Source organism: Trachemys scripta, chromosome 21 (genome assembly GCF_013100865.1).
Source record: "Trachemys scripta elegans isolate TJP31775 chromosome 21, CAS_Tse_1.0, whole genome shotgun sequence".
In the NCBI taxonomy this organism is placed as follows: domain Eukaryota; kingdom Metazoa; phylum Chordata; order Testudines; family Emydidae; genus Trachemys; species Trachemys scripta.
This window is the reverse complement of record NC_048318.1, coordinates 17,121,684-17,145,646: the sequence shown is the minus strand read 5'-3', so window position 1 is coordinate 17,145,646 and position 23,963 is coordinate 17,121,684. Positions and strand designations below refer to the sequence as shown.

General features: G+C 42.2%; 1 protein-coding gene across 6 annotated transcripts in view; it reads left to right on the top strand.

Moving 5' to 3' along the window:
* Positions 1-221: 221 nt before the first annotated feature.
* Positions 222-23,963, top strand: part of SIK3 (SIK family kinase 3) — a gene marked incomplete at its 5' end in the record, with an annotated part of 146,374 nt that continues 122,632 nt past the window's right edge. For all 6 annotated transcript variants that reach the window (XM_034754709.1, XM_034754707.1, XM_034754705.1 and 3 more), the window contains 1 exon segment: positions 222-272. In XM_034754709.1, coding sequence (XP_034610600.1) covers positions 222-272 — 51 coding nt within the window.

Here is a 23,963-nt window from a genome sequence, read left to right as displayed (position 1 = left end):
CCGCCCCCGTGCCGATGAGCTCACGCGGTGCCGCAGCCCCAGGAGGGGGGGGGGGAGTTTCTGCTCCTCGCAACAAGATGGCGGCGGTGGCTGCAGCGAGCGGCGGAGCGGGGGCCCCCCCTCCAGCCCCCGGGTCCCGGCTGCCCCCGGCCCCGCCGCCACCCCGGCCCCCGGGCCCCGCCCGCATCGGATACTACGAGATCGAGCGAACCATCGGCAAGGGCAACTTCGCCGTGGTGAAGCTGGCCACCCACCTGGTGACCCGGGCCAAGGTGAGGGGGGGCGGCCGGTGAGCTGGACCGGGGGCTGGGCTATCGGGAGCGGGGCTGGGTAGGGGCGGGGGGCCTGGCCCGGTGACGTGAGTAGTGGGACGGTGGGGGCTGGACTGGTGACCTGGGTAAAGGGGGGCTGGGCCCGGCGCTGGGGGGCCGGTGACCTGGGTGATGTGAGTAAGGTCGGGCTGGGGGGCGCCGTGCATGGGGCTGGTCACCGCGGGGGTGGAGGGGACCCAGTCTTGTTGGGGTCTTGCTGATGTCAGAGCAGGGCTCCCCCTGCCGTCACCCCGCAGCAGAGGGCTGGTGTCACCCCAGCCCCCAGCATGCCATGGGGAGCAGCATGCATAGCCTTATATATGGGGTACCCCGGGGGCTGGTTTCCCCCCCCCATCCCACAGGGAGGGTGGGTGCTGTGACGTGCCCCGTGGTCTGCTGGGCATCCCCTGTGCCCGGGGGGGGCTGTGCCTGGGCTGGAATTCTCAGTTCTGCAGGCTCCAAGTTCATCTCCAGCCGCTGGAACATCAGCCACTCGCCCTAGTGCCTCACTGCCACCCCTTGCCCCCACACAGTCAGAAGGCTGCATTGAGTGACCCTCCCCGCTGGGTCTCAGTGTGGGTCAGGGCCTTCAGGACTCTGCCATACCCGGCTAGTTGCTGGGTTTCAATATCCCTGGTCAGTGGTGTTGCTGCACTATTATTATGCAACTGCGGATATGTCAGGAGCCCTGCACTACATTAGCATGTGCAACTGGTTACTTGTGTTGAGGTTTCTCTGTGCAGTGTGGCTTAGAACATAGTGATAGACAATGGCTCTGGCTATGTTTTAAAGGCTTGCTAAAGGGTTAAAAGCAGATTGTGCAGGTAGATGGAGAATCAAAATTCTTGAACTGAAAGGTTCTAAAATTCTATCATTCACCAGCTATGCTTTGTTCACAATCTGCATTTCTTAATTGCGCTGTTCATCTTGGACAGTGAAAATGTATTGGTCACTTTCACTTTCTGGTTCTTTTGCTGCACTGTTTGAATTACAAACTTTTCAGGGGGAAGTTTAGATCCAAAACAAAAACTGTTGATTTAAAACTAAACAATAAACACCAAACAGTGAAACCATTTCTCAGTATTGGGTTTTGTGAGACCCTGATCCTCTATATCACTGACACCAATCAGTGAAATGTCCTGTTTTGTGTGATTGTCATATATATTTTTGGCTCCTCATTCCTGCCTGTGTCCACTTTAGAAGAAGTTGTTGCTCTAAACAACTTGGCTAGGGCTAGCACCTGTTGATATAACATTCCTAGGCCTTGATGATACAAATGTTTGTATTGATGACCCCTTTGACACAGCAAGCCTCTGAATGTGACCCCCGCCTTATACATTAAAAATGGGGGGGGGGCAGTCATTCAATTTAATGGGGTCTTGGGGCTGTCACCCCACAGAGCAGATAGCTTGCGACCCCCAAGTAACCCCCTTGCAACCCCCTGAGGGGTCACGGTCCCCAGTTTGAGAACCCCTGGTCTAGCATATGAATTGTTGGTACAGCCACAGGTAACAAAAGAAGCTGCAGAAAATGCTCTTTCTCAATTGGATGGTGGATTCTGAACTCTGTTGCCATTGTCATAGCGTTGGGTTTAGTCAGAATGACTGTTAACTGAGGAAGAGCTCTGTGTAAGCTTGAAAGTTTGTGTCTCTCACTAATAGAAGTTGGTCCAATAAAAGATATTACCTCACCCACCTTGTCTCTGTGATATTGGTGCCATCCTCTTCACCACAGACCTTTCGTCAGTTCTCACGAGTGAAAATAGCGTCCTGAAGAGTTTTTCTTATTGAATGTCATGCGACTGCTTTGATCCTGACTCTTATTTAATTAATTTCACATGGGTAAACCTGAAAAAAGAGCTGACTCTTTTGGAAAGGAGGGGTTATTAGCTAACTTAATAAAGGGCAATACTTATGTTTCAGTTTAAAGACCTATCTTTCCCCAGATTTTTTTTTTAAAGAGTTTTATTCTTCCAGGACTATACTATAAACTGTAAAGAATAAAACAGAGGAAGAAAAGACTTGTTGACCAAACATTTGCCATATGCAGGCAGGTCATTTTGAGGTACAGATTAGTGGATGAGTATATAACTTATTTTCATATCAGAAGTCACATTCCAGCAACTAATAAAAGTATCATATTGTCATTTTTAGTACCCCCATCCTCTGTCTTCCAGATTTTAGTGCTGAATATGCCAGTACATGCTGGGAGTGGCAACAGCGCAGTGCTCTGTGGGATCCTCTGTAGAAGCAATAGTGTCCTAAAAACCCTAATGGAAACTTAATTAGGGGCCATGCTGGTCCAGCAGGGCGGTGGGTCCTTACTACCACAGACCATCTCTTCTATGCTTCTGTCTGTTATATCAGCAATTTGACAGCAAGGGAAAGTCAGCTTATCAAGAGTTTTTTGGCTTGCACTTTTTAATTGCCATGTCAATTTTAGGAGCCAAATCCTGCTGTGACACTAGTATAACCACAAAGTAATTCTTCCATTTTCTTAAATTCTGGATTTACACCCATCTGTCTGAGTAGAACTTGTCCCAGGGGCTGATAAAGTTTAGTCTAAAGTAATTTAATACCTACAGTATCTTTTAGTACTGGATTAGCTGCACTTGTATATGTAGTATTTACAACATTCAGAGATGCCTCTGCCTTTAATTGCAAAATGCTACAGTCTAGCCTGTATTTCAGCTTTTGTTTCTTATGGCTTGATCATTACTTGCCCAGTGATTAAAAACTATGCTTCCTGAACATTGCTGATAGAAGCAGGAATGCTCCCACTTTAGTTGCTTTAAATGCTGAAAACTGAGCCTCTTGATGAGAAATCAGCCCTTCGATTATTAGCTGAGCTCCTGTTTTCAGCATTCCTAGCTGAGTCAGGCTTTGTATGGAGCACTATTAATTCTGAAGGTTGTGAAATATTGAAGCACTGAGTTGGTTTATTGCAGGTGAATGGCTAAAGATCTTGCAAGATAGTGAAAAGATGAACACAAACTTAACCGTTGACGGGCCTATTTATGACCAGGTGGCTAGTAGTGCGTGGATTGAGACTACCAAATGACCTAAGAATGGGTTGAACTTAATCTCCGCTAATGAAAAGCCATTGCACTAAGTTAAGGCCTGTGCCACTTGCATCTGTAATTTTGAAGTCGGTAAACTTAATTGTCTTCTTCCATATAGGAGACGTATATATTGCATGGTATGGTGATAGATGTTGGATGCTTTCAATCCTTAAACCCAAAGATAGAAATTATAGTGGCAGCTTATGTATTTTCAAGTTCTCCTCCAATAGATGTGAGCAGGTTTCCCTTCTCTAACTGGAAACTGAAAATCTTCAGCACCAGGAAACTCTAGTCTAGTTTACTTCAAAACTCACCTCTGTCTGAGAAACAGAGAGGGAAAACGAAAGAAAATCACTTCATATGTAGGACCTATGTCCTCCCCCAATCTTGTTCTTATGCTGTTCTTGCTCTCCTCAGGAGCGGTCAGTAGTTTGGACACTGCTGACTGTGATGTACAAACAAGGGGGGAATCAAAAAGCTCTATTTCAAGCTCTATCAGAAAGATGGGGGTTGTTGGGAGGAATCTGTGTTCAGTAAATCGGAAAGGGCTAACGGGATATGGAAAGTCCGTTGTTTAAGAGGGCAGTGAAAGCACCAAAATGAAACCCATGAAGGGTTTGTTTTCTTCATAGTAACAAATTGTTTGACTCAAGGAAAATGACTTAAACAGAATATTTGTGAAATCATCCTGTTTAGTAAAGTAACTAAAAACATTGTTGATCATGAAACTCAAGCATAGTAAAGTTAGTCAATGCCGCCAGCAGCCCCTTCCAGCAATAATCTTCCCTTAGCAGTTGCACAGAAGGATAGTGCAATGTTAAAATTTAGCAGCCGAATCAAATTGCTTAACAGATTTGATGCTCTGACTTCTCATTGGAAGAACCTTAGTTTATTCTTCAGTGACACTCAAACTGGAACTGTGCCCTTCCGAAAGTAATCACAGCAAATGTTGATAACTTTTAAATGATGATGATTAACCTGCTTGGTACAGTTTAAAGTTTTTTACCATTGTGTGAACTTCGAGATTACCTGTTGATCTGAGATGTTTGATTGCAAGTTCAGATGACTTTGATGTGACACCTGGGTATGTCTTGATTTAAACACTGTAGATCCCCCTTCCGTTCCCACCTGAAAAAAGAAATAAACAAAAAACTCATAACACATTGCTTAGATCAGTGGCACTCAACTTTTCCAAACTACTGTACCCCTTTCAGGAATCCAATTTGTCTTGCGTACCCACACATTTCACCTCGCTTACAAACTACTTGCTTATAAAATCAGACATTAAAACACAAGTGACACAGCACACTGTTACTGAACAGTGGCTTACTTTCTCATTTGTACGATATAATTATAAAATCAATTGGAATATTAATATTGTACTTACATTTGAGTGTATAGTATATATATCAGTAAAAACAAGTCATTGTATGACAGTTTGTACGGACTCCACTAGTGCTTTTATGTAGCCTGTTGTAAAACTAGGCAAATAGCTAGATGAGTTGATGTACCCCCCTGGAAGACATCTGCGGTACGCCCCAGAGTACACGTACCTCTGGTTGAGAACCACTGACTTAGGTTGAGTATTATAATTTGTAGCCATTTTGAAACTGTCTAGGACATATTTTTATTTACATAGCTAGTATGTTCCCACATTCTATATACTTCACAACAATAGTCTGGTATGTCTTGCTGACACAAGACTGTAGTTTACACAACTGAATTTCACAATTTAAATATGGGTCAGTAATGTTGGGGACACTTGTGAAAGGAAACATTAATCATTCGAAAGGGCAGGATGCTTGGGGTCATAATTATCCCTACAGGAATTAACTAAATAAAAAGGCATAGCTGGACAGCTTATGTATTAACTAAGCCAGCAACTTACTTTCAGGCCCTGTTATGCAAACTTGGAATCTAGTATGCTGTAAAACAGAGCTATTCTGATGGCTGCACAGGAACTGGAGTTGTTTCTCTGACTAGGATTAATTGGGCACCTGCAGGATATCTTGCTACATCTCTCCATTTCTGTTTCCTGCCTCCTGTCCTCCCTTCCTCTGTCAGTGTTCTGGTGTTTCACAAAAATCAGTCTTTGTTTTTTGTTTTAAAAATCCTCCAAGTGACCTATTGGATGGATTGTTCGCTGCACAATTTCCTTTTATAAATCATCCAAGTGACTTTATTAGTATTCTAACTCTGGTCAGACACTGGAGTTGTTTTTAATGCCATGTTCTTTCATAAGAGTTGAATGGTGTTTGCTGATAGAGCTGACTGCATATACTGTGGCTCATCTACCTTCACCTTCCCTCATATTCAGGATAGTGTAGTAAAGCGTAGAGTATTATTTTAAAATCTGTCTTCACAACAGCAGAGATGTTATAGTCCTGAAAGCATTTTGCACCTGTTTTTCTCCTTTTTGTCAGCTGCAGCATGCAGTGATCTACTCCAACTCTGCTATGAGGACATGTAACTACAGGCTATTGAGCAGTTTCTGACTCTTTGTTTTGAACAAGGAACACATCACTATGTATGTCAAGCCCCCTCTGTAAACTGAGATGTTACCGTGAGTTCACAACCCATTGTGATGCACTTACTGGGTTTTTCAAACACCAATGAGAGTTAGGTGTTAAACTTTGTCTCAGTTTCCCCCCAATGTGGGATAAGTGGCTTGTCCAAGGCCACCGAAGGACTTGGTGTTAGGAGTTCCTGGCTTCCAGTCAAGTGCTTGATCTACTAGACCATACTCTGTTCCTTCCAGCTACATATGTATATTCTTGGGTTTATAGAACTAGATAACGTGCACAGCCCAGAGCAGGTCTGACTCTTTTTAGGTAAAAGTATCACTCATTCAAGCAGTGTTTACTTAGAGTACAGAAGTTTCTGGCTGTCCATAAAAAAAATTCTGAGATACAAATATGGTGGTTTCAGGGTAAATTTAACGCCTTGGCATGACATAGACCTGCTATTTCAGGTACAGAAGCTGGGAGAGTAGTGGAAATGCTAGTGCTGAACTGATGTGTGCATTCTTCTATTTACTTCTGTGATGCCCCTCATTGTCAAACTGGAATGCCTCCCAAATATTTGCAATAGAAATAACACTTTTCTTCCTTTGTAGTCTATCAAAGACATAGCTTAATTGGATTCTAGACTTAGACCTATACATGAGTAACTTTGAGGCAAAGAAACGAATCTGGCATTGAATTCAGACAGAAGTGGGTCCACAGCACTTAAAACGCAGTATGAGATCTGGCTGGCTGACTCAGCTGGTAGTGGGAGTGGGCTGCCATGGAAAGGGCCTGTTTCTATGACTATGGCACTGTAGCTCCTGAATATGAGCGGCTCAGGGAGACACAGTGATTCTTGCCTGGATTCTTGTTTTCCGTAAAACGTGGGAAGTAAAGCTGCTCTCAGAGGGGCTACTGGTGGGGAGTGAGGGCTGCTCCTTGCTCAACCCAGTTGTTCCCTATCTTGAGCAAGCCTGTGAGAAGTGTGGGCATGGGGTAACCCCAAAGCCTCTGCTAAGAGCACTCCGTGTTATGATTGTGGAGGGGTGTTATACTGGGTTCAATATGCTGTGATTCACCAATCTCTCTGTATTGTGTCAAACAGAAACAGGTTAATACTCTTGCCGTTAGCTTCATACTGAACTATGTGAGGAGCTAATATGGTAACCTTGTTAGTCACTTTCCCTTTCATCAGTACCCATTAGTGCACATTTTTTCTGCTTCTTTTTTCTCTCAAACACAAGAAACCCTGATTAATTGTGAATCACAAATAATTCCTCTGGCATGCAGTATAATGTTGCTCACATGGTGCTGATCTTGCTGCTTATATGTTCCAAAAGAGCCACTGTATTTCGGCCATTGAATATCCAGGCTTAGTGAATTCCTAAGAGAAGGAAAGGGTCTTCTGGTCCAGCATATTTACTGTCTTCACTTCCTACCTACTGATTGCATGCTGGCCTAATGGCATCTAGCATTTCACTAGACATTTCTGAGCTGTACGAAGGAATTTACAAGTAGCCAACAGATGAATGCATATACACTGCTGAGCATGAGACCCTGTGTAGCAGGCTCTGTCCTGGTGACAGCTTACACAGAAGACCTTGAGAACAGGATTTGTGTATCACTACCAACTGATAGAGCTCTAACAGTCTAATTTTGAACTTGATGAATTGGCCTTCCTGGTCTAAAGAACCTAGTGCTTGCTTAGCATTTTTTGGAGGGGATAATAGTCTAATCAAGCATGGCTTTCAGGCAGTCTGCTCTCCCAGCTTGTCACTGGCAGCTTGTTAGGCAAGGTTATGTCTTGTTTACTTGTTACCCTTAAGGCATTCCCTTCCCAGCTTATAATACACCTGTGTCCTAGCTGTGTGAGGTAAGATGGTGCTAATGGTTAGATGAGCTTTGTTGAAGAGGAACAGAAGATTTGGGGTGAGGGGTTCTCTTAGAGTATCATGTTTTCATTGAAGGCATTTCCCTATGAGGCTTTTGTGGGTTTGACTTTTTTGCCCTAAAGTAACCCAGCATTTCATTGCTTATTCTGTTGAGGCTTTGGAGCTGTGTGCCAAGAGGCAGGAAGGTTGTGTGTGTAAAGAGAATAACTGATGGTCAAAGTTCTATTTCATAGGCTAGGCACAAAAACAGCCTCCCTGAAGGAAAAAAGCAGGTACTGTGATGACTAGTGTCCTGATGGGCTAGTGTCTTCCTTCTTAGTACTGGGCTAAGTGACAATATCATCTGTGTAAGCCACTGTTTTTTGTTCTCTCCCTAGTGGCACAGATACATGGCATTAGGTCTTTAGGAAAATAGCACCAATAGGAAGTACCTGTGTAAATACCAACTTTTTAAGGGAAGATCAGACTATTGTGAGAATCTGTGGAAAAATCTTTAACCGCAAGAAAACACATACAGTACTGAAACCTTGTACAACTGTCCTGTAAATTTGCTAGCCCAAACACTCCCCTCTTCTCTTATCTTTGCCAAAATCATAAAAAAACTGAATTTACTATCTGCAGCAAAACATTTTTTTGCAAGACTGCTTAAGCATATTTGTTAAGCCACATCACCCCACTCAAACGTTAGCATGTCAGAACTTTGATTAGAATTTTCACTGGGCAGATAAATCACAGAAGGCAGTGCAAGTCTGTTCACTAGTGTCTTGACTTGATTGTAGGAACTGTAGCAAGTTGACATGTTGGTGGGGATATCATTTTAAACAGCATTCTCTTCCTAATTGCTCTTATAGAATGCCTGCTTGTTTATCCAGAATGAACACTGTGTGTGGAGCTTGGTGTGACTTCATTGCTCCCAAAATCATTGATATTAAAATCACAAGTTATTTGTGATAAATATCAGAGATAAAAATTGCCACTGATGTGCTTAGGCCTTGTCTTTTATGAAAACGTGCAGTGGTTTAAATAGATGATTTTTAAAACTCTCCTGTTAAACTAGCGCAGGGGTCGGCAACGTTTGGCACGCGGCTCGCCAGGGTAAGCACCCTGTGGACCGGGCTAGTTTATTTACCTGCTGACGCGGCAGGTTCAGCCGATAGCGGCCCCCACTGGCGGCGGTTCGCCATCCTGGGCCCATGGGGGTAGCGGGAAGCTGCGGCCAGCACATTCCTCGCCCGTGCCGCTTCTCGCCGCCCCCGTGGGCCTGGGACGGCGAACCGCAGCCAGTGGGGGCCGCGATCGGCCGAACCTGCCGCGTCAGCAGGTAAATAAACTGGCCCGGCCCGCCAGGGTGCTTACCCTGGCGAGCCGCGTGCCAAACGTTGCCGACCTCTGAACTAGTGCAAACTTCTAATGTGGATACTCAAAATCAGTTTAACCCTTGCTTATGTCAATTCAGCAACACCAACTTCATATGCATTGACATAAGCAAGGGTTAAACTGATTTTGAGTATCCACATTAGAAGTATGCACTAGTTTAACAGGAGAGAGTTTTAAAATGATCTAGTTAAGACGAGTGCAATGGATTACAGGCTAGGCCTCGATGCCAGTCCAGGGGATTAATATGATGCATTAGCACTCAAGTGAAGAAACCCCTGAAGGACTATGATTCATTGTTAGTCATTGGGATATTTCTGGTAGTTTACTCCTATGTCTCTGTAGTTGAGGCGAAACCTCTCATTCTGTCGAACGGTCATCAAAGGGAATTATGTGGCTTTAGCTAAATCAAATCATACAAACACGCAAACTCCCACACCCAATGGAATTGACCCAGTTTGTGCTCAAATATAGCACAAAGTTGGCTGCATCTTGGTGAAGTGGGGGAAGAAATGGCTTCATTTCACTGGTCAGTACTAATCAAACAGCGAGGATGGACAGGATATCCCAGGACAATCTGGATTGACTGAAATGAGCCAAAGAACCAATATATGCCTATGGGCTCTCTATTAAGACATAACTGTGCTAGGTTAGAGTAGCCAAATACTGTTGAATTGAAGAACTTTTAACACTAACATACAGCGTGCATATTTCACTTTTACTATTGGAATTTCCTCCAGCAGCTTTATGTATTCTGTAATGAAAATTCATGCTGGGAATTATTATTAGATCAGCTACGTACTTGCTCAACCGGCTGTAATCCAGTATATGGTACTGTGGTAATATTTGATTTAAAATTTAATTGGAAAGCTGTTAACTTTTTCCTAATCCAGCAATTCTGGATATAGTGTTCGGCTTTGCAGTTCTGAGGTGAATACTGTGGCACTAATTTTTCTCTAAAATCATTTTATTGTCACAAAAGAGGGCATGCACTAAGGACTGGAGATACTCTTTCTATGCTGATAATATGCCCGTCACCTTAAGATCCCCATTCTTCTGACCAAGTAGGATGGGCCAGTGCTGTCTTTGCTTTAGCTCTCAGGCAGAGGACCTGTGGGTGCCAGCTGGTAAGGATTAGGAGTTGACTAGTAAGAATGGAGTGTGGAAAGGAAAGTCTCAGTAGGAACAGGACACGAACCTTGCATCAAAAGTTGTGAGCCAGCTAGGAAGTCTGGGGTGAGTGTTTGTTTCCTTTTGAACTTTGTTAATAAACCCAGATCCCAAGAAGGGCTTATGTGTCAAGCATGTCAAAGACATAGGCGTGCCCAAGGAGGGGAAACAGAGGCAATGGCTAGTCTGAACTCAAACCAGGGTTAGGTAGCGCTGCTGCCTGCTTCTGTGTAATGATAGTTCAAAACCAAGCTCCTGGTAGCCAAGGTAACTAATTGGCAATCTTAGGTATGCAAATACGGTGACTTGCTTTATATTTTTGATCAACAAGATTTGGAACCAAAATCCTAGATATAGTTGTTCACCAGTATCACACCACCATAGTGCATAAAAAGCACTATTAAGTGTGGTTGGCTCAGAGTGACTTACCTGCTTTGGGTTCAAAAATCTGTGCAATTTATCTTCAGCACCAAATGCTTCACTGATTTAAAGCCACCCCACAAAAAAGCTGGGAGCCAAGAATTCCTAAGAATCCCTAATTTAATAAACATGTGCGTGCACACGGTGAGAAATAACATTTCAGTGACACGTTATCTTGGCAGCTTCAAGATCTCAGAGTTAGCTTTTGTAGAACTGTTTAAAAACAGTGGAAGAAGTTCATGGGAACCAATCTGGGGATGAGTCAACTGATTTGTAGATGACTGAGCTTACTGCTCGAGCCATTCTAGACAGTCTCTTATTTCGATATTATACAACCAAAAGTATCTTGGCTAACAGTTGATATAATCGGTCTCTTCACAAAACATTTGAATCTCTCAATTTGTGCTGTCTTTGTATATGGTTTACCACTTGGAAGCTTTGCCTTCAGTTTCTTAAAGCACCTGATGTAATTCTAGTACGTTATTGTGTATTTATCAGATTTTGGAGATGTGGGTGAGGGTGGGCAGGAGAATTTGCATAGGATGCCAGTATGCAACTGAGAGACTGAAGCTAGGGCTTAAGTGATTTGGCAAAGCCGGGCCCCAACAATTGTCCATGCTCAATTAGGGGAAACACATGGCTTGATATTAATGGGAATAAGACTGTAGGGTTGAAAAATGGTACCAAGGTGCCTCCATTAAAATATGGGTTTTGAAACTTGAGCATTACCTTCTACATATATAGTTACGCTTACACACAGCCCTAGACTATCGAGCGCTTCAGGTCCCCTTCGGAGATCTGTTTTTCCTAGCATGCTTAGCCCCTGTTTGAGTCCGATTTAAACATGTCAGTAGCGTTATAACATTTCTAAATGTTATGCAGTTATGTAGGAAATCTCCTGTAAAAACCAGTTTCCTGCATTAAGGTTCCCCATTGCTTAGTACAGTTTCTCTTCATTCTGTCCTGTTAGGGTGTTTACATACTGAACCGTCTGGTTTTGTCTTTCATTCATATTCCCTGAGAACCCTGTGTTATGTAGTGTTGGCAATTGGTATAACAGCGAGCAGCATTTACGGAACAGTAACGTTTTCATTGTGTGTGTGACTGGCAAAGGATTGTCAATAGAGTTCAGTGATGTGTAAAAAAACATGGCAGTCTTCTGGACGGAAATGCTTACAAATTTTCCTCCCACCCCTTTCCCCCCCCCAGCTTTTGAGGAACTAGGTTCACTGGAATCCTGTTCTGGCTCATCAGCTGTTTTCCATGTGTTTGTGGTACCTCTGGAGATAGCAATATATTTAAGTCTTAAACTTCTCAATAGACTGCCAAAAGCAACTGAATTGAAACCACCAAAACTCAAATTTCACCTGAACCTAAGTACATTAGTTTATTCCTTGAAAGCCTGTTGAAGACTTAGCTTACAAGTGAAGATCTTGTTAGCGATGTGTAATTAAGGCTAAGTATAACAGTTTGATAAGATAATATGCTAAATTGCAGTGGATTCTTATTTGTGGCTGTTGGATGCACCGTATCTGAATAGATTTTTGCTTTAAGTAAAGGCTTGCAGGTATGTAGCGTGAGACTGATCAGTTAAACTCTCTGGGGTAGGGACTGCCTCTATTTCTGTGCTTTGTATAGTGAGGCACTGAACTCTAATTTGGGTCCTTAAGTGCCTTTGCTCTAGAAAAATATCTACTTTTGGCCAGTTACTTTAACTGCATAATTCTGTGTGCACTTACATTTTAGATTAGTGCAACATTAAGTCCAAAGCAGTAGTGTTAACTAACTAAAGATGAAAAGTCTTGGTCTCAGCACTTCATTTTTCCTCTCAAGATATTACACTTGAAGGAAATCCTTGCACTAGACTCTTGCAAGTGGTTATCATCTAGACTGGAGTGTTATTGATAAATATTGGCCTTGGTGGTATGCATGGCATCTCTTGGACTTGAGTAGCTAGAGACATTAGTGAATACAAATAAGCTTTTTCACACTTGCCAAATAGCATGTTGACACTCATAGGGCTGCGATAGAGAATCATATTGGCCTTTCCGAGATCAAAACTGAATGGATAAAATAGCACTTGTGTTATATTGGGTTATCTTGTCATAACAAGGTGACACGAACAGAATAGTGTTCTTCTGGGGTACATTTCAAATAGGACCTTGGTTTCTTGTTTCCTGAGGCTGGTAACAAACCGCCTGTAGCTACTTTGAGGTGGTAGATCTTTTCCTGTAAGTTTAGTTGGTACACACAGTGCCATTTTACTCTGCACTAATAAAAAAATTTCATACAAATGCAAGTCTGTTATGACCGCTGGTTATAGTGAAATCCATTAATAGCAGTGCACAGCGCCTGCCTGTTGCATCTCAAGCATTCTGTCTGAACTGGCCAGTTGTCACTAATATACAGCGATTTATTGGTTGCCAGTGAGATCATGGCTTGAAAAGTCAAGTTCATGGCTGATTCTCAGTGCAGATTTAATCTTTGACTTCAAGGGTTTTCACAAAAGCTCCTTTGGGTGTTTCAGATAAATCTTTGACTTTCCATTCGCTGCCAGTTAATTCCGCTGCTAGTAATTTACTTCCAATCATACCAAATTGATGGGGGGAATTAAAGTAATAGTTACCTACATAACATTCCTTGCTGTTTGGGTGTTTTATGTCCTCTGGAGAAATCCTGGCCCTTGCAGAGAAGCAGGGGGTGTACCTTCTCCCACACTGGCTGACTTGTATGGGGAAACTTTTGTTCAGTCAGAACAGAATATTAATTTTTTTCAGTTTAGCTAAGAATACCAATTCATAGTTAAAAGCATAGTGAAGTCTGAATGTAGGTATTTTCCCACTCAGCTGCTTCTGCAGTTAGTCATTTGCCAGACATGTGGGCCTGCATGTAACCTCACTTTTTCAAATGTGTTAGTTGTAAATGTGCTGCTTATTCCAGTTTGGTTCAGGGGATAAAACTGGTTGTCATTTTCCCTTATTGGGCCAATGGAGTTTAAAGTGGAGTGACCCGTATAGGTGGAGATTGGGAAGTGTCCTAGTTTAGCTGAATGGAAAACATCACTCTTTAGGGGAGATATTATAAGACTGAAGATTATAGCCACTAACCTTTCAGACCTGCTCTGGATGCCCACGTGATAGTGTGGAATGAATTAAATGAATAACAAATTACTCACTCTCTTTAAATAGCTTTTAGAGGAGACCTGGGAAAACAAATGAAATGTACTCAAAATGGCAGCTTTCCCAGGGAAGTACGCTGATTGTTCATCCTAACTTTATTGTAGTTGCAGTAAAGGCTCGTACGTGTACACCACTCTCCCCACCGACGTGCTCAACTCTAAACAACCAAAACCACCCAGAAAAATGTGAAGGATAAATCAGAGCATGCACTACACAAATTTTATAAATTATCCTGCCGATATCGGAAGACTCCAGCTTAGTCTTCACAACTGTTTGAGACGAAGGTGGGTAGGCAAAAAAATCAAAGGTCCTCTGCAAATACTGTCTGGTTTTCCTCAGGACAGAGTTGGCTGGTCATAACATGCTGAGCCCTTTCTCTTGAAATAGACCAAGTTAGACTAAGGGATTTACTAAAGTTTCCCACTGAACTGGGGAGGGTCTCCATAAGAAGGAATAGGAGACAGCTGCTAGTGCCTTTGTTAAAAGTGTACTGAAGGATGGTAGGCCTAAAGTTACTGCTCACTTGTGGATATGCGGCAACATGCTGTCCTCTACTTGTGAACAAAGGATCAACATTCACAAAAATCCTGCTCTGTTTCAGTGGTCAGGAATCATCCATGTCTCCATACTGTGTCCGCTTGAGTGAAGGGACAATGATATGAAAACGTGCATGACAGTAGGGGACTCTCAGCTTCTGAGGTTTGAGAGGTCAGCAGCAAGAATTGAATTATTAGTGTTTCACCCAAAATCAGGAGGTCGGATATAAATTATTTTCATTCCAAAGCAGGGAAAACTTTGTTTCATTTCCTGCTAAAAAGCACAATGAAGATATTTTCTTTTCAAAAATATACATATAGCAAAGTGATGCATAGGTTTTTCTTGACTTATACACAACCATGAAAGTAAATCCTTTTGAGGGACTCTACCAATTGGTCGTAGACCCGAGATTTATTTTAAGCACCTTTCATGTGCTCTGGACACTTCATGAAAAGTAAACCGTTAAAAGATTAGACTCCGATAATGGACTTCTCTCCTCTTCTTAGGTATTTTATTCAATACACTAATCACGATTGGAGCCTGCCTCCCACCTTCCCCCAAATGCTTGAAGAAGGTGGCCTTGCAGCAGCTCTGTAGGGTGGTCAAACTTCCAGTGACTGCCTAAATGAATACATTATTTTGCAAACCAGCTGCCTTTAACTTAAGGATGTAGGGTAACATTTTCAAAAGCCCACGGCCATATCAGTGCTAGGAAAAATGGGTGTTTTTACAATGAGAGAGATGACGCATGTAAAATCCTAATGTAGACAGGACAAGTTGTGATATTAATTGGTGTAGCTGGGACTACAGCTCCCGCAGTGTGGAAATGGAAGGTGCTGGAGAAGAGCATTTGGCTAAGTCACATCTGACCTTGAGAATTCTTCTCCCTCTATGCCCTAGTGATCTACGATGAGGTGCTGTACTTCAGTAGCTCACAATACTGCAGGAAATCTGTGAGAAAACTAAGTACATGTGTCAGAGCTTTCACCATGGCAACAGAGTCTCCGAGCCAAGTGTACACCCTGACAGCAGGATGAGAGGAAAGCAGGTCAAATATGTGCATGGCAGGATGGAGACCTTTTGAAGATGTGCAGACATAGTCTGCCTCTGAAACTCTTGCATGAGTTGCAAACATCCCACTTGCAAACAAGAACGCTTTAATGCTTCCTGGACGAGTAAAGCTGCCTTGCTATTAAAGGATTAATAAGACAGCAGTGCACTTTCGCAAGTGGAGATTAAAAGTGAATTCTGACCTTGGCAAAACATCTGGGCTATTTTTTTAAAGGTGCAATGGATTTAAATATTAAAATCTCCAAATCCCTGTTTGAAGTACCTACCTGGTCATCATGATTGTTTCTAAATAACAGACTATGAGCAACAGTAACACTCTTAGTGATTCAGCTCCATCTAGTAGATAAATTTTCAGCATTCCGACTTCCAGGCTGGTAAAATATACTGCAAGACATTCATACAAAGAGATCATGGATGAGCAGCATCATGGGTTTTTGCTTAGAGTTGTAACTGTTTAGCAATCTTCATATGCCACTAGCCAATCAACTCTTGTTTACACAGTCTTGTACCACATGAGAGACAATATTGCCTAACTAGTTCTACATTTCATGCAGCAGAGCGCCAGGTGCTTGATTGTCTAGTCCTCTGTAATGATGGGCATAATTAAATTACTCTCACTGAAAAATTGTGAATAACTTTCACTTTGAGCTAAGGTACTAATGCGATTATTGGATCTTTAATCTATTGCAGTATTTACTGGTCTTGCAATCAGCAACTGATTACAAGGAGAACATGGTGACACTGATATCACACCAGACCGGCTCCAACTTATTTGCCGCCCCAAGCGGCGAAGAGAGAGAGACACACACGATAAAGCCGTGATCGGCGGCACTTTGGTGGCAGCTCTGCTGCACCACTTCATTCTTCGGCGGCAATTCAGTGGCGTGTCCTTCCTTCCGAGAAGGACTGAGGGACCCGCGCCAAATTGCCGCTGAAGACCGGGATGTGCCGCCCCTTTCCATTGGCCGCCCTAAGCACCTGCTTCCTTCGCTGGTGCTTGGAGCCGGCCCTGTATCACACTGTAGTAGGTGAAAGAATCTCGTCGTGTACTACCTATTGTTACCTTCAGACGTAATTGGATGCTCAGTCAATGCGCTTGCAATGTGAAGTGTTCATTAGCAATTCTTCAATCGTTCAGGAAATTCCACCTGGCATTTGTGAGGCTCACACTCAGGCTCACTGTACATACTCCGCAGCGCTTGGAGCAGGAGGTTCCTAATTGGTGTTAGTATGATGCTTTTAGTCAAGAGCTTGTTTTCTTCATATTTAAGCAGGGTATTACATGGATTATAGTTTGCAGATAGTTACAGGCGTTGCTCTTTCCAGGCAGAGGTGGAAACTGATACAGCAATTATTGCTAGCACTTGTCATGGACTCTGACTCTCTCATATGCTTCATGGAACAAAAGTGGAATTCATTGGAATGGTTCCACTGGAAAGGCTTTCTGGAGGCTTATGCAGGCTTACGTTCTGAAACAGATACTGTTGTAGTTTCAGGAATAACTACAAACGGGTGGAATTAAGAGGCATGATGGAGCTGCACATGGCATATCGCAAGTCCCTTGGAGGATGAACAAAGACATTTCATCCAGGGTTTGACTTTTGTGAAACACAAATATTAAAGATCAAAACAGCTTGAGCAATATTGAATAAAAACTGGAATATTTTATAATCAACTTAGCCTATCTGTTTTCTTTCTAAGTTTACCCTCCACGCCGCTATTGCAGCTATTGACAAATGAACTGGAATTTTCCTGTTAGACCTCTGTGCTACCAGTTTAGTTTGTAAACAAACAAACAAACAAAACAAAACTCAAAACTTTTAGCTTCTTGTTAAGTGTAGTTCATTTAAAGCTTACATCGATGTTTCTGTGCAGATATTGTCCTGGCTAGACTTAAATTACTAGTGTATAATGGTTTGTATTAAACATCTACTTGCATGAAAAATTCTCTTAAAACTATTTTGAGTTACATAAAATAGCATGACTCTTCTTGTGGCCAGAACAGTCTAGGTACAATGATGCATCCTGTTTTGACGTGCTTTAATGACCAGGTCTATGCCTCTTGGCATTCAAGAGGGAAACACTGTTTCCTAACAGACTTGCATCACAAACTCTAAGTCAGCAGCTTGGGGTGTGGTCTAGCAGGGTGCCCCGGCTTGTTTGAATGAGTCATTATTAAAATAGCCATGGGAGCAAGTACTCTTGTCTAAACAGGAGATGGTGCATAGGCACCCTGGCATGTATAAAAGCTTAACTTTGATTAGCCATATTTAAAAAAAAACAAAAAACTTAGAAATAAGGTGTATATAGTAAAATACTTTTTATTTTACTAAGGGTGGATTTTGAAATTTCAGAAGCTTAAGTATTGGTGCTAATGTTAATGCTGGATCATTTGCTTTAAATTGAACTAACTTTTTTGTCTGATTAATTTAAAGGGTGTCAGGGGCAGAGGGAGAAGTTACTTGGACTAACTGTGTTTTGGAGCCTTGTAAAGAAAAATACTTAATATCTTAACTTGTGTGTTGTTCATGGTATCATTCCTCCTTGTGTTGGAAGGAAGGAAAACTTTGTTTTGCTTTAGAATGGTTGAAGAATGGTTAACTTCAATGCTGGGGGTCTAGTTATATGCCCAATATTTATAGAACCATTAGTAAGTAGGAAGGCAGAGATGCTGCTAGTTGATTTAAACACTGAGTTGGTGTGGGTGAGATTTTTGCCTTAGGGATTAATTTAACTAGAAAAAAATCCTGAAATACAGACCCAGGATTCCAATCTAGTATTCCTTAGGGACCTCAAACTCTCATTGCTTTCTGTGGGTGCCTAAAATGCAGAGCAATGATAGGCACCAAAGTGGTGGGGGAGGGAAATGGGGATTCATTTGATTTCGTGTGTGACCTATTCATGTTCTCATGAAGCTGTGTTAGTAGGAGATGCTGATTAAAATTAGACATAACTGAGTGGTAATTCATAAATTACATCAATTTGAAAAATATATTTCAGAATTTTCTTACCTCGGTTTAGACTCGGGCGTGGTCTACACTACACAGTTAAGTTGATTGTAAGGCAGCTTATGTTGACCTAATTATGTCAGTGTACACTCTACAGCTTTGTCCTGCTGATATAAGCGCTCTACTACATCGACATAAGCACGCCACTTCTTGTGGAGGTGGAATTGTGTCGGTGTAGTTAGGGTGAGACTGCCCCTCTTCAGTTGGTGGAAGCGCTCCTGTTAAGGACGCACACAGTCGACAGAAGGAGGATAGTGTGGACATCAGCCACTGCAATAATTACTGCGGTGGCTGTAAGTCAACCTAACATAGGTCAACTTAGGGCTGTAGTGTAGACATGCCCTAGTTTATGATGTATCTTCAGAAACCGTCCAGTGTAGGACAGCTACTGGCTGTAATTCAAAAGCTGCTGTCAACCATATCTATTTAAACAGATTAATAAAACTCAGTTCCTCAAAACATTATGAAATGCACGTTAATGTCACTAAACCAAAGTAAGTTGGGTGGCACTTAAAGTTCATTGTGTTAGATTTTAAAGTTGCACAAGTAGGACTACCCTCAATGATCCACATGTGGCAAAATTAATCTAGACTAGTTAGGCAATATTTTCTCATGAAGTACAAGATTGTTACAACTCTAAGTGAAACATGCTTCTGTTCATCCATAATCTCTTTGTGTGACTGTCTTGCAGTATTATTATATCGCCCTGACTTCTGTTATACCCCCTCCCAAACACACCACCTTGAGTCGAGGTTGAAGCAGAACTGACTAGTAGTTGACAATGGCTGCTGTTAAAATAAAAATCTTTCACCTCTCTTGCTTTTTGCGCCCATGTGAATTAGTAGGCTTGTTAATACATCATACAGTAGTAGAGTACAATGTAAGGGCCCATATACTTCTGGTTTTGGATGGTTTATTTTAGTGGGTTCCTCCAGGTGCTCTTGGGTGTGATAGCCAACAAAGGCAAGGCATAACAATGTTTATCCTGGAGATCCTAGTGCATGCATATCACTAGGGCATGTGCCGGTCTAAGCATGAAGCTAGCCACCGTGTTGGGCTTCTTGTAAGATGCTAGCATCAATCCAAGGCTACTGCGACCTCCACTCACCTTGGATTCAAATATGAAATAACTAGAGTGCAGCAGGATTATTGTTCATTATGCCAGTGTTATTTGGACATGGGTATTTCAGTTACTTTGAGGATGCCTAGAGATTAGGAAATAGATGACCTCTTTGTGTGTGTGTGTGTGTGTGTGTGTGTGTGTGTGTGTGTCTAGATCTGGGAAATCTTAGCCTCTCTTCCAGCAGGGGAGTAGATAGGACAGGACTAGATCTGTCCGGTCTGATCGCTAATATCAAAGGTTCTCTGGTGATAAACCTAAACCTTGCGTAAACTTCCAGTGAAAGAATGTTCAGTTGGCAAGAAGCAAAAAGAAAGGGTGGCACCTCATTAGGGACAGATCTGCATAAATGTTGATATGGTCCTTTGCTCTGTAGGTACAGTAGCCTGAGTCCACGTGTTGGGGCGTGTTGGGCTGTCAGTTTTATCAACTCCAAATATTAAAAAAATCATGAGTCAGGCCCCCCCGATATTGAGATTTATTTGAAAATCATGAGACTTTAAACCATTTTGGGTTCATTTTCTTTGGTTTCTGACCAGTTAGGGTGCAGTTGAGTCACACTTTCTAGCCCTTCTGGTCAGTGGGAAAAAAGCTTGAAAGGTTTTTTTGTTTGTTTTGTTTTTAATGAAAGCTAAAATTCTGATGTATTTACATGACTCCTAGAGCTGGAGCTTTAAGAAACAAAATGGGCAGACTCTAAACAACAACAAGATTGCCATAGCTGGCAACAAGCTGAATGCGCAGACTGTCAGTGAAGTATAGAAACTGCCTTTGGGAAAGTAAAATAGGAATGTGGGAATTTCATCTAATTAGCAGTCTGTCTAGTTGGGTGTCTGTGCTGCTGCAGACTGGGGTGATGCTGAGCTTTAGTTGTGGCCCACCTAAAAACGGGCACTAGTTACAGCTCACAGGCCATCTTTGGGTTTCAAAGTGATGTAATCTCGCTAGCTTTACTCTTGTGCTCATTCTGTCACAGGCTCTAGCTTCATAAGGGAGTTCTCTTTCATAGTTGCAGGGATTCCTAGTCCTCAAACATAACTATTTTTAGTTTACGCTCTCCTACAATGACATCTGGTGCTACTCTCTTGTGAATTTCCCACTTGGATGGTTCCCTTATGGACTAAGGGGGTGAGGAAGAAGTGATGGGACAAGGATGACAAAAGATGAATCAACAAGAGTAGGGAACATCTTTAGCTGAGCTCTTATGGGACCATCACAAATCTATAGGGCTGATGGCACTTGAGACGGGAAGACAGGTTCTGTGAGGTGCTTACAGTCTATTTAGACAAGAAGTTTAGGCAGTAAGGGAACAACCAAAGCAAGAATGCAAGCGATAGATGAGGTAGAGATTGTCTTAATAGGTCCTTGATTGCATCGTGGTGTGTGCACATTTTTAAAAAGTAAAATAATGGGGTGTCTGTATAGGCTTATGTGCTTGGACTGAAGTCTGAATTTCTTCCTATATATGAGATGAGGATGTTGCGTAGTAATGTTTTCAATGGATGAAGGCCGTGGAGGCCCATTTAGTGTCTGTCAAGCTGATATTTTCCAGCTACTTTTTACTAGTAGTGCCTGGCTCATCCTGTCTGGATAAATGTACAGTGGGAGCCTCTGTTTATGCGTATGGCTCCTCATTGCACTTACGATTTGAGTACAGCGATGTCTTCACTGAATGTTTACTGTTACAAAAGGTGGTGGATCAACAGCTGTGGAGCACTCTTCTGTTTACTTAGAGACCAAGTATGGCCCACTCAATGGCTTGTAAGTTTCCACCGCATGCTTCAAGTCTGTTCTGGAAGGACCAGCACTACGAAGGCTTCCGTTAAGAATGGCTAGTTCATGTCTTCATGATACATTTTGTTTTTGCGGTGTCTGTTGAAATTATCAATCAAGGAACCAATTACTGCAAAATGGAGTTTTCAGTTTCTGTGATGGGACATGTGTCCACTAGAATTTGCATTGAGAATCCTTTTGCCTCAAGTTCACACGAGAAACCCAGCTTTCATACCAGCCATCCAGCGGTGGAATCTTTAGAGACAAGATTCTCTTCTAGAGGACAATGCAAACATGAACAAAAAGCAGGAGTAATTTACCAGGAAATGTTTTAAAACTGGAATTGATAAACCTTTGTGTGGACTGTATTACTCTCAAAACCATTGGTGATCCATGGTACCTGTGAGGAACACTGGATTATGGAGTGTTCAGTTGGAGATGGGGGACTTACTCTATATTATTCACTCTGTAGTAAACGTTGACATAATTTACTGCTCCACTTTGTGTGTCATAAGCCTGTTTTAATACTTCCTAGGTCATTGACAAAAGAACAGGATTTATCAAGAGGAGTTGATCCACTCTTGTGCCATATGAACACTATGGCTATGCTTTCTGTTACTAGTAATGCTGTGTAAGGTTGGCTCTGTTGTCCCATAAACTGGTGTTGACTTTTTTTTTTTTTTTTTTTTAAAAGTGCTCTAGGTTGAAACTTGTCATCCTACAGTCTCAGTTTAGAAACTCTTTTCTCCAAACATTCATTTGGTCTTAATTTTTCTCTAGATAGTTGAGCCTCAACATTTTGGAGTGGGGAAAATTACCTACCACTGTGGTGAACTCCCAAATCCCCGCCCTTGTAATCTATCGTCTTGTGCCTTCCCCCATCTTCTCAGTTCCCTCCAAAATAAACTGGAGTGAGGGATGTTTGCTGGAGGAATACAGAAGGATGTAAATGTCCCCAGTTTACAAGTCATCTCCTAACTCTCTAAAGCCTTTCTTTTGAAGTCTTTTTGTTCTCCTCCCTCCAAATGTCTCCCCGGCCTCTTATGCTGATATGATTGATTCAGGTATCTGTCTGTACAGGTAATTTCCTTGAAGCACCAGCCCTGGGGACCTTGCCTAAAAGCAGTTTTGATTGCTATATGGTGGCAACACATTGCACAGTTAACTCCAAGATAAGTGACTTTCTCATCACTTAATTGAGACCCAAGCAGCTCCAAATTTTGTCAGTCACTGAAATAATCTCCTGTAGCCAGTCAAGCTGCAGCTTCCTTAGTTCATTTCCCTAGGCAGTAATTGTTAAGAGTTTCTGAAAACTCAAGTTATCTGGACTAGCGGATGTTGAGGCTCTTGCTGGTGATGCAGCACCTCTGGATTCAATTGACTTGAACTTAAAAATTTGCTGTTGTAACAGTCTGACCCCTCTACTGTCAAGATGAACAGTAAGGTTATTGTGCTTTGGAAAGAGCTCACCAGTGTCCCCAAATTGGATTAAAATTGGAGGTAACAAAAGCAATACATCTAATTTCGAGCTCAAAAACCATAAAACTGGTTTAAAAATCATGAGGCTTCAAGTAAAAAGCACCCTTTTTTTCTTTCTGGCTTCTGAATTTTTAGGTGTGTACTTAAGTCATGTATTCAAACTTTACTCTGCAATCAAGAGGGCCAGAAACTAAGTAAATAAAAATAGATTTAAGGGTGAAATAATGCATGTGAATAACTTCATGAGTGATGGTAAATCCAGCCCTTTGCACAAGAGGTCTCTGCTATTGACAGAAGAGAGAATGCAAGCTGGGGGTGGGGCGTCTAATCTTCTGCCAGTGTGTCTAAACCCTGATTTTCAGGGACCATTTTTTGGGTGAAAGGAAAGTTCATGCTATAGCCTGTTCATTCCCAGGCCGCTCTGCTCCCTAAGAAATAGAGGTTGATTTTGTTGTTGTGGATATCTATCAACAGGAATTTCAATGACACGACAAACTCATTTTATGCAGGTCACTGATGGGTTTTAAATTGGTTAGATTGTGTAGCTGTTTCCCTGAAGGAACGTAAAATGGAGTTTCATCCTGGCCGCTGACGTCTTGATTTGAGTCTTTAAAACTAGACAGGTCACGCACTGTTAAAGGAATATTTTGTGACTACTGCTTATTTCTGGATTGGTAAGCAGCCTTTCCTTCCCTGCTCAGTGAATGAGGGAAGGAGGGATAAAACTTGTCTTAAAGGACTTCCTGCCTTCCTCTTTGCATCTTTCTTTTCTCTTCCCCATCCCCTTTCCTTTCCAGGTCCATTCAGGCAAAGGTTGCTGTATGGTTTTTATTTGCTATAATCAGCAAAAACCTCTACTTATCGTCTTCTATCCTTTCAGCACCTAAACAGAACTGGGGCCTCCTCCTTAGCGGTGTGGAATGTAACACTTTGGTTGAGAATTGTTTACTCTCATGGTCCTAAGTTTGATTAAACCTGCTGAATCCTGCTAAGCCCTAGGATTTCTTAAATGGCATTTTACCAAGTGTCTTCAACTTCAGCTTTACTGAGGCTGAAATAATAAT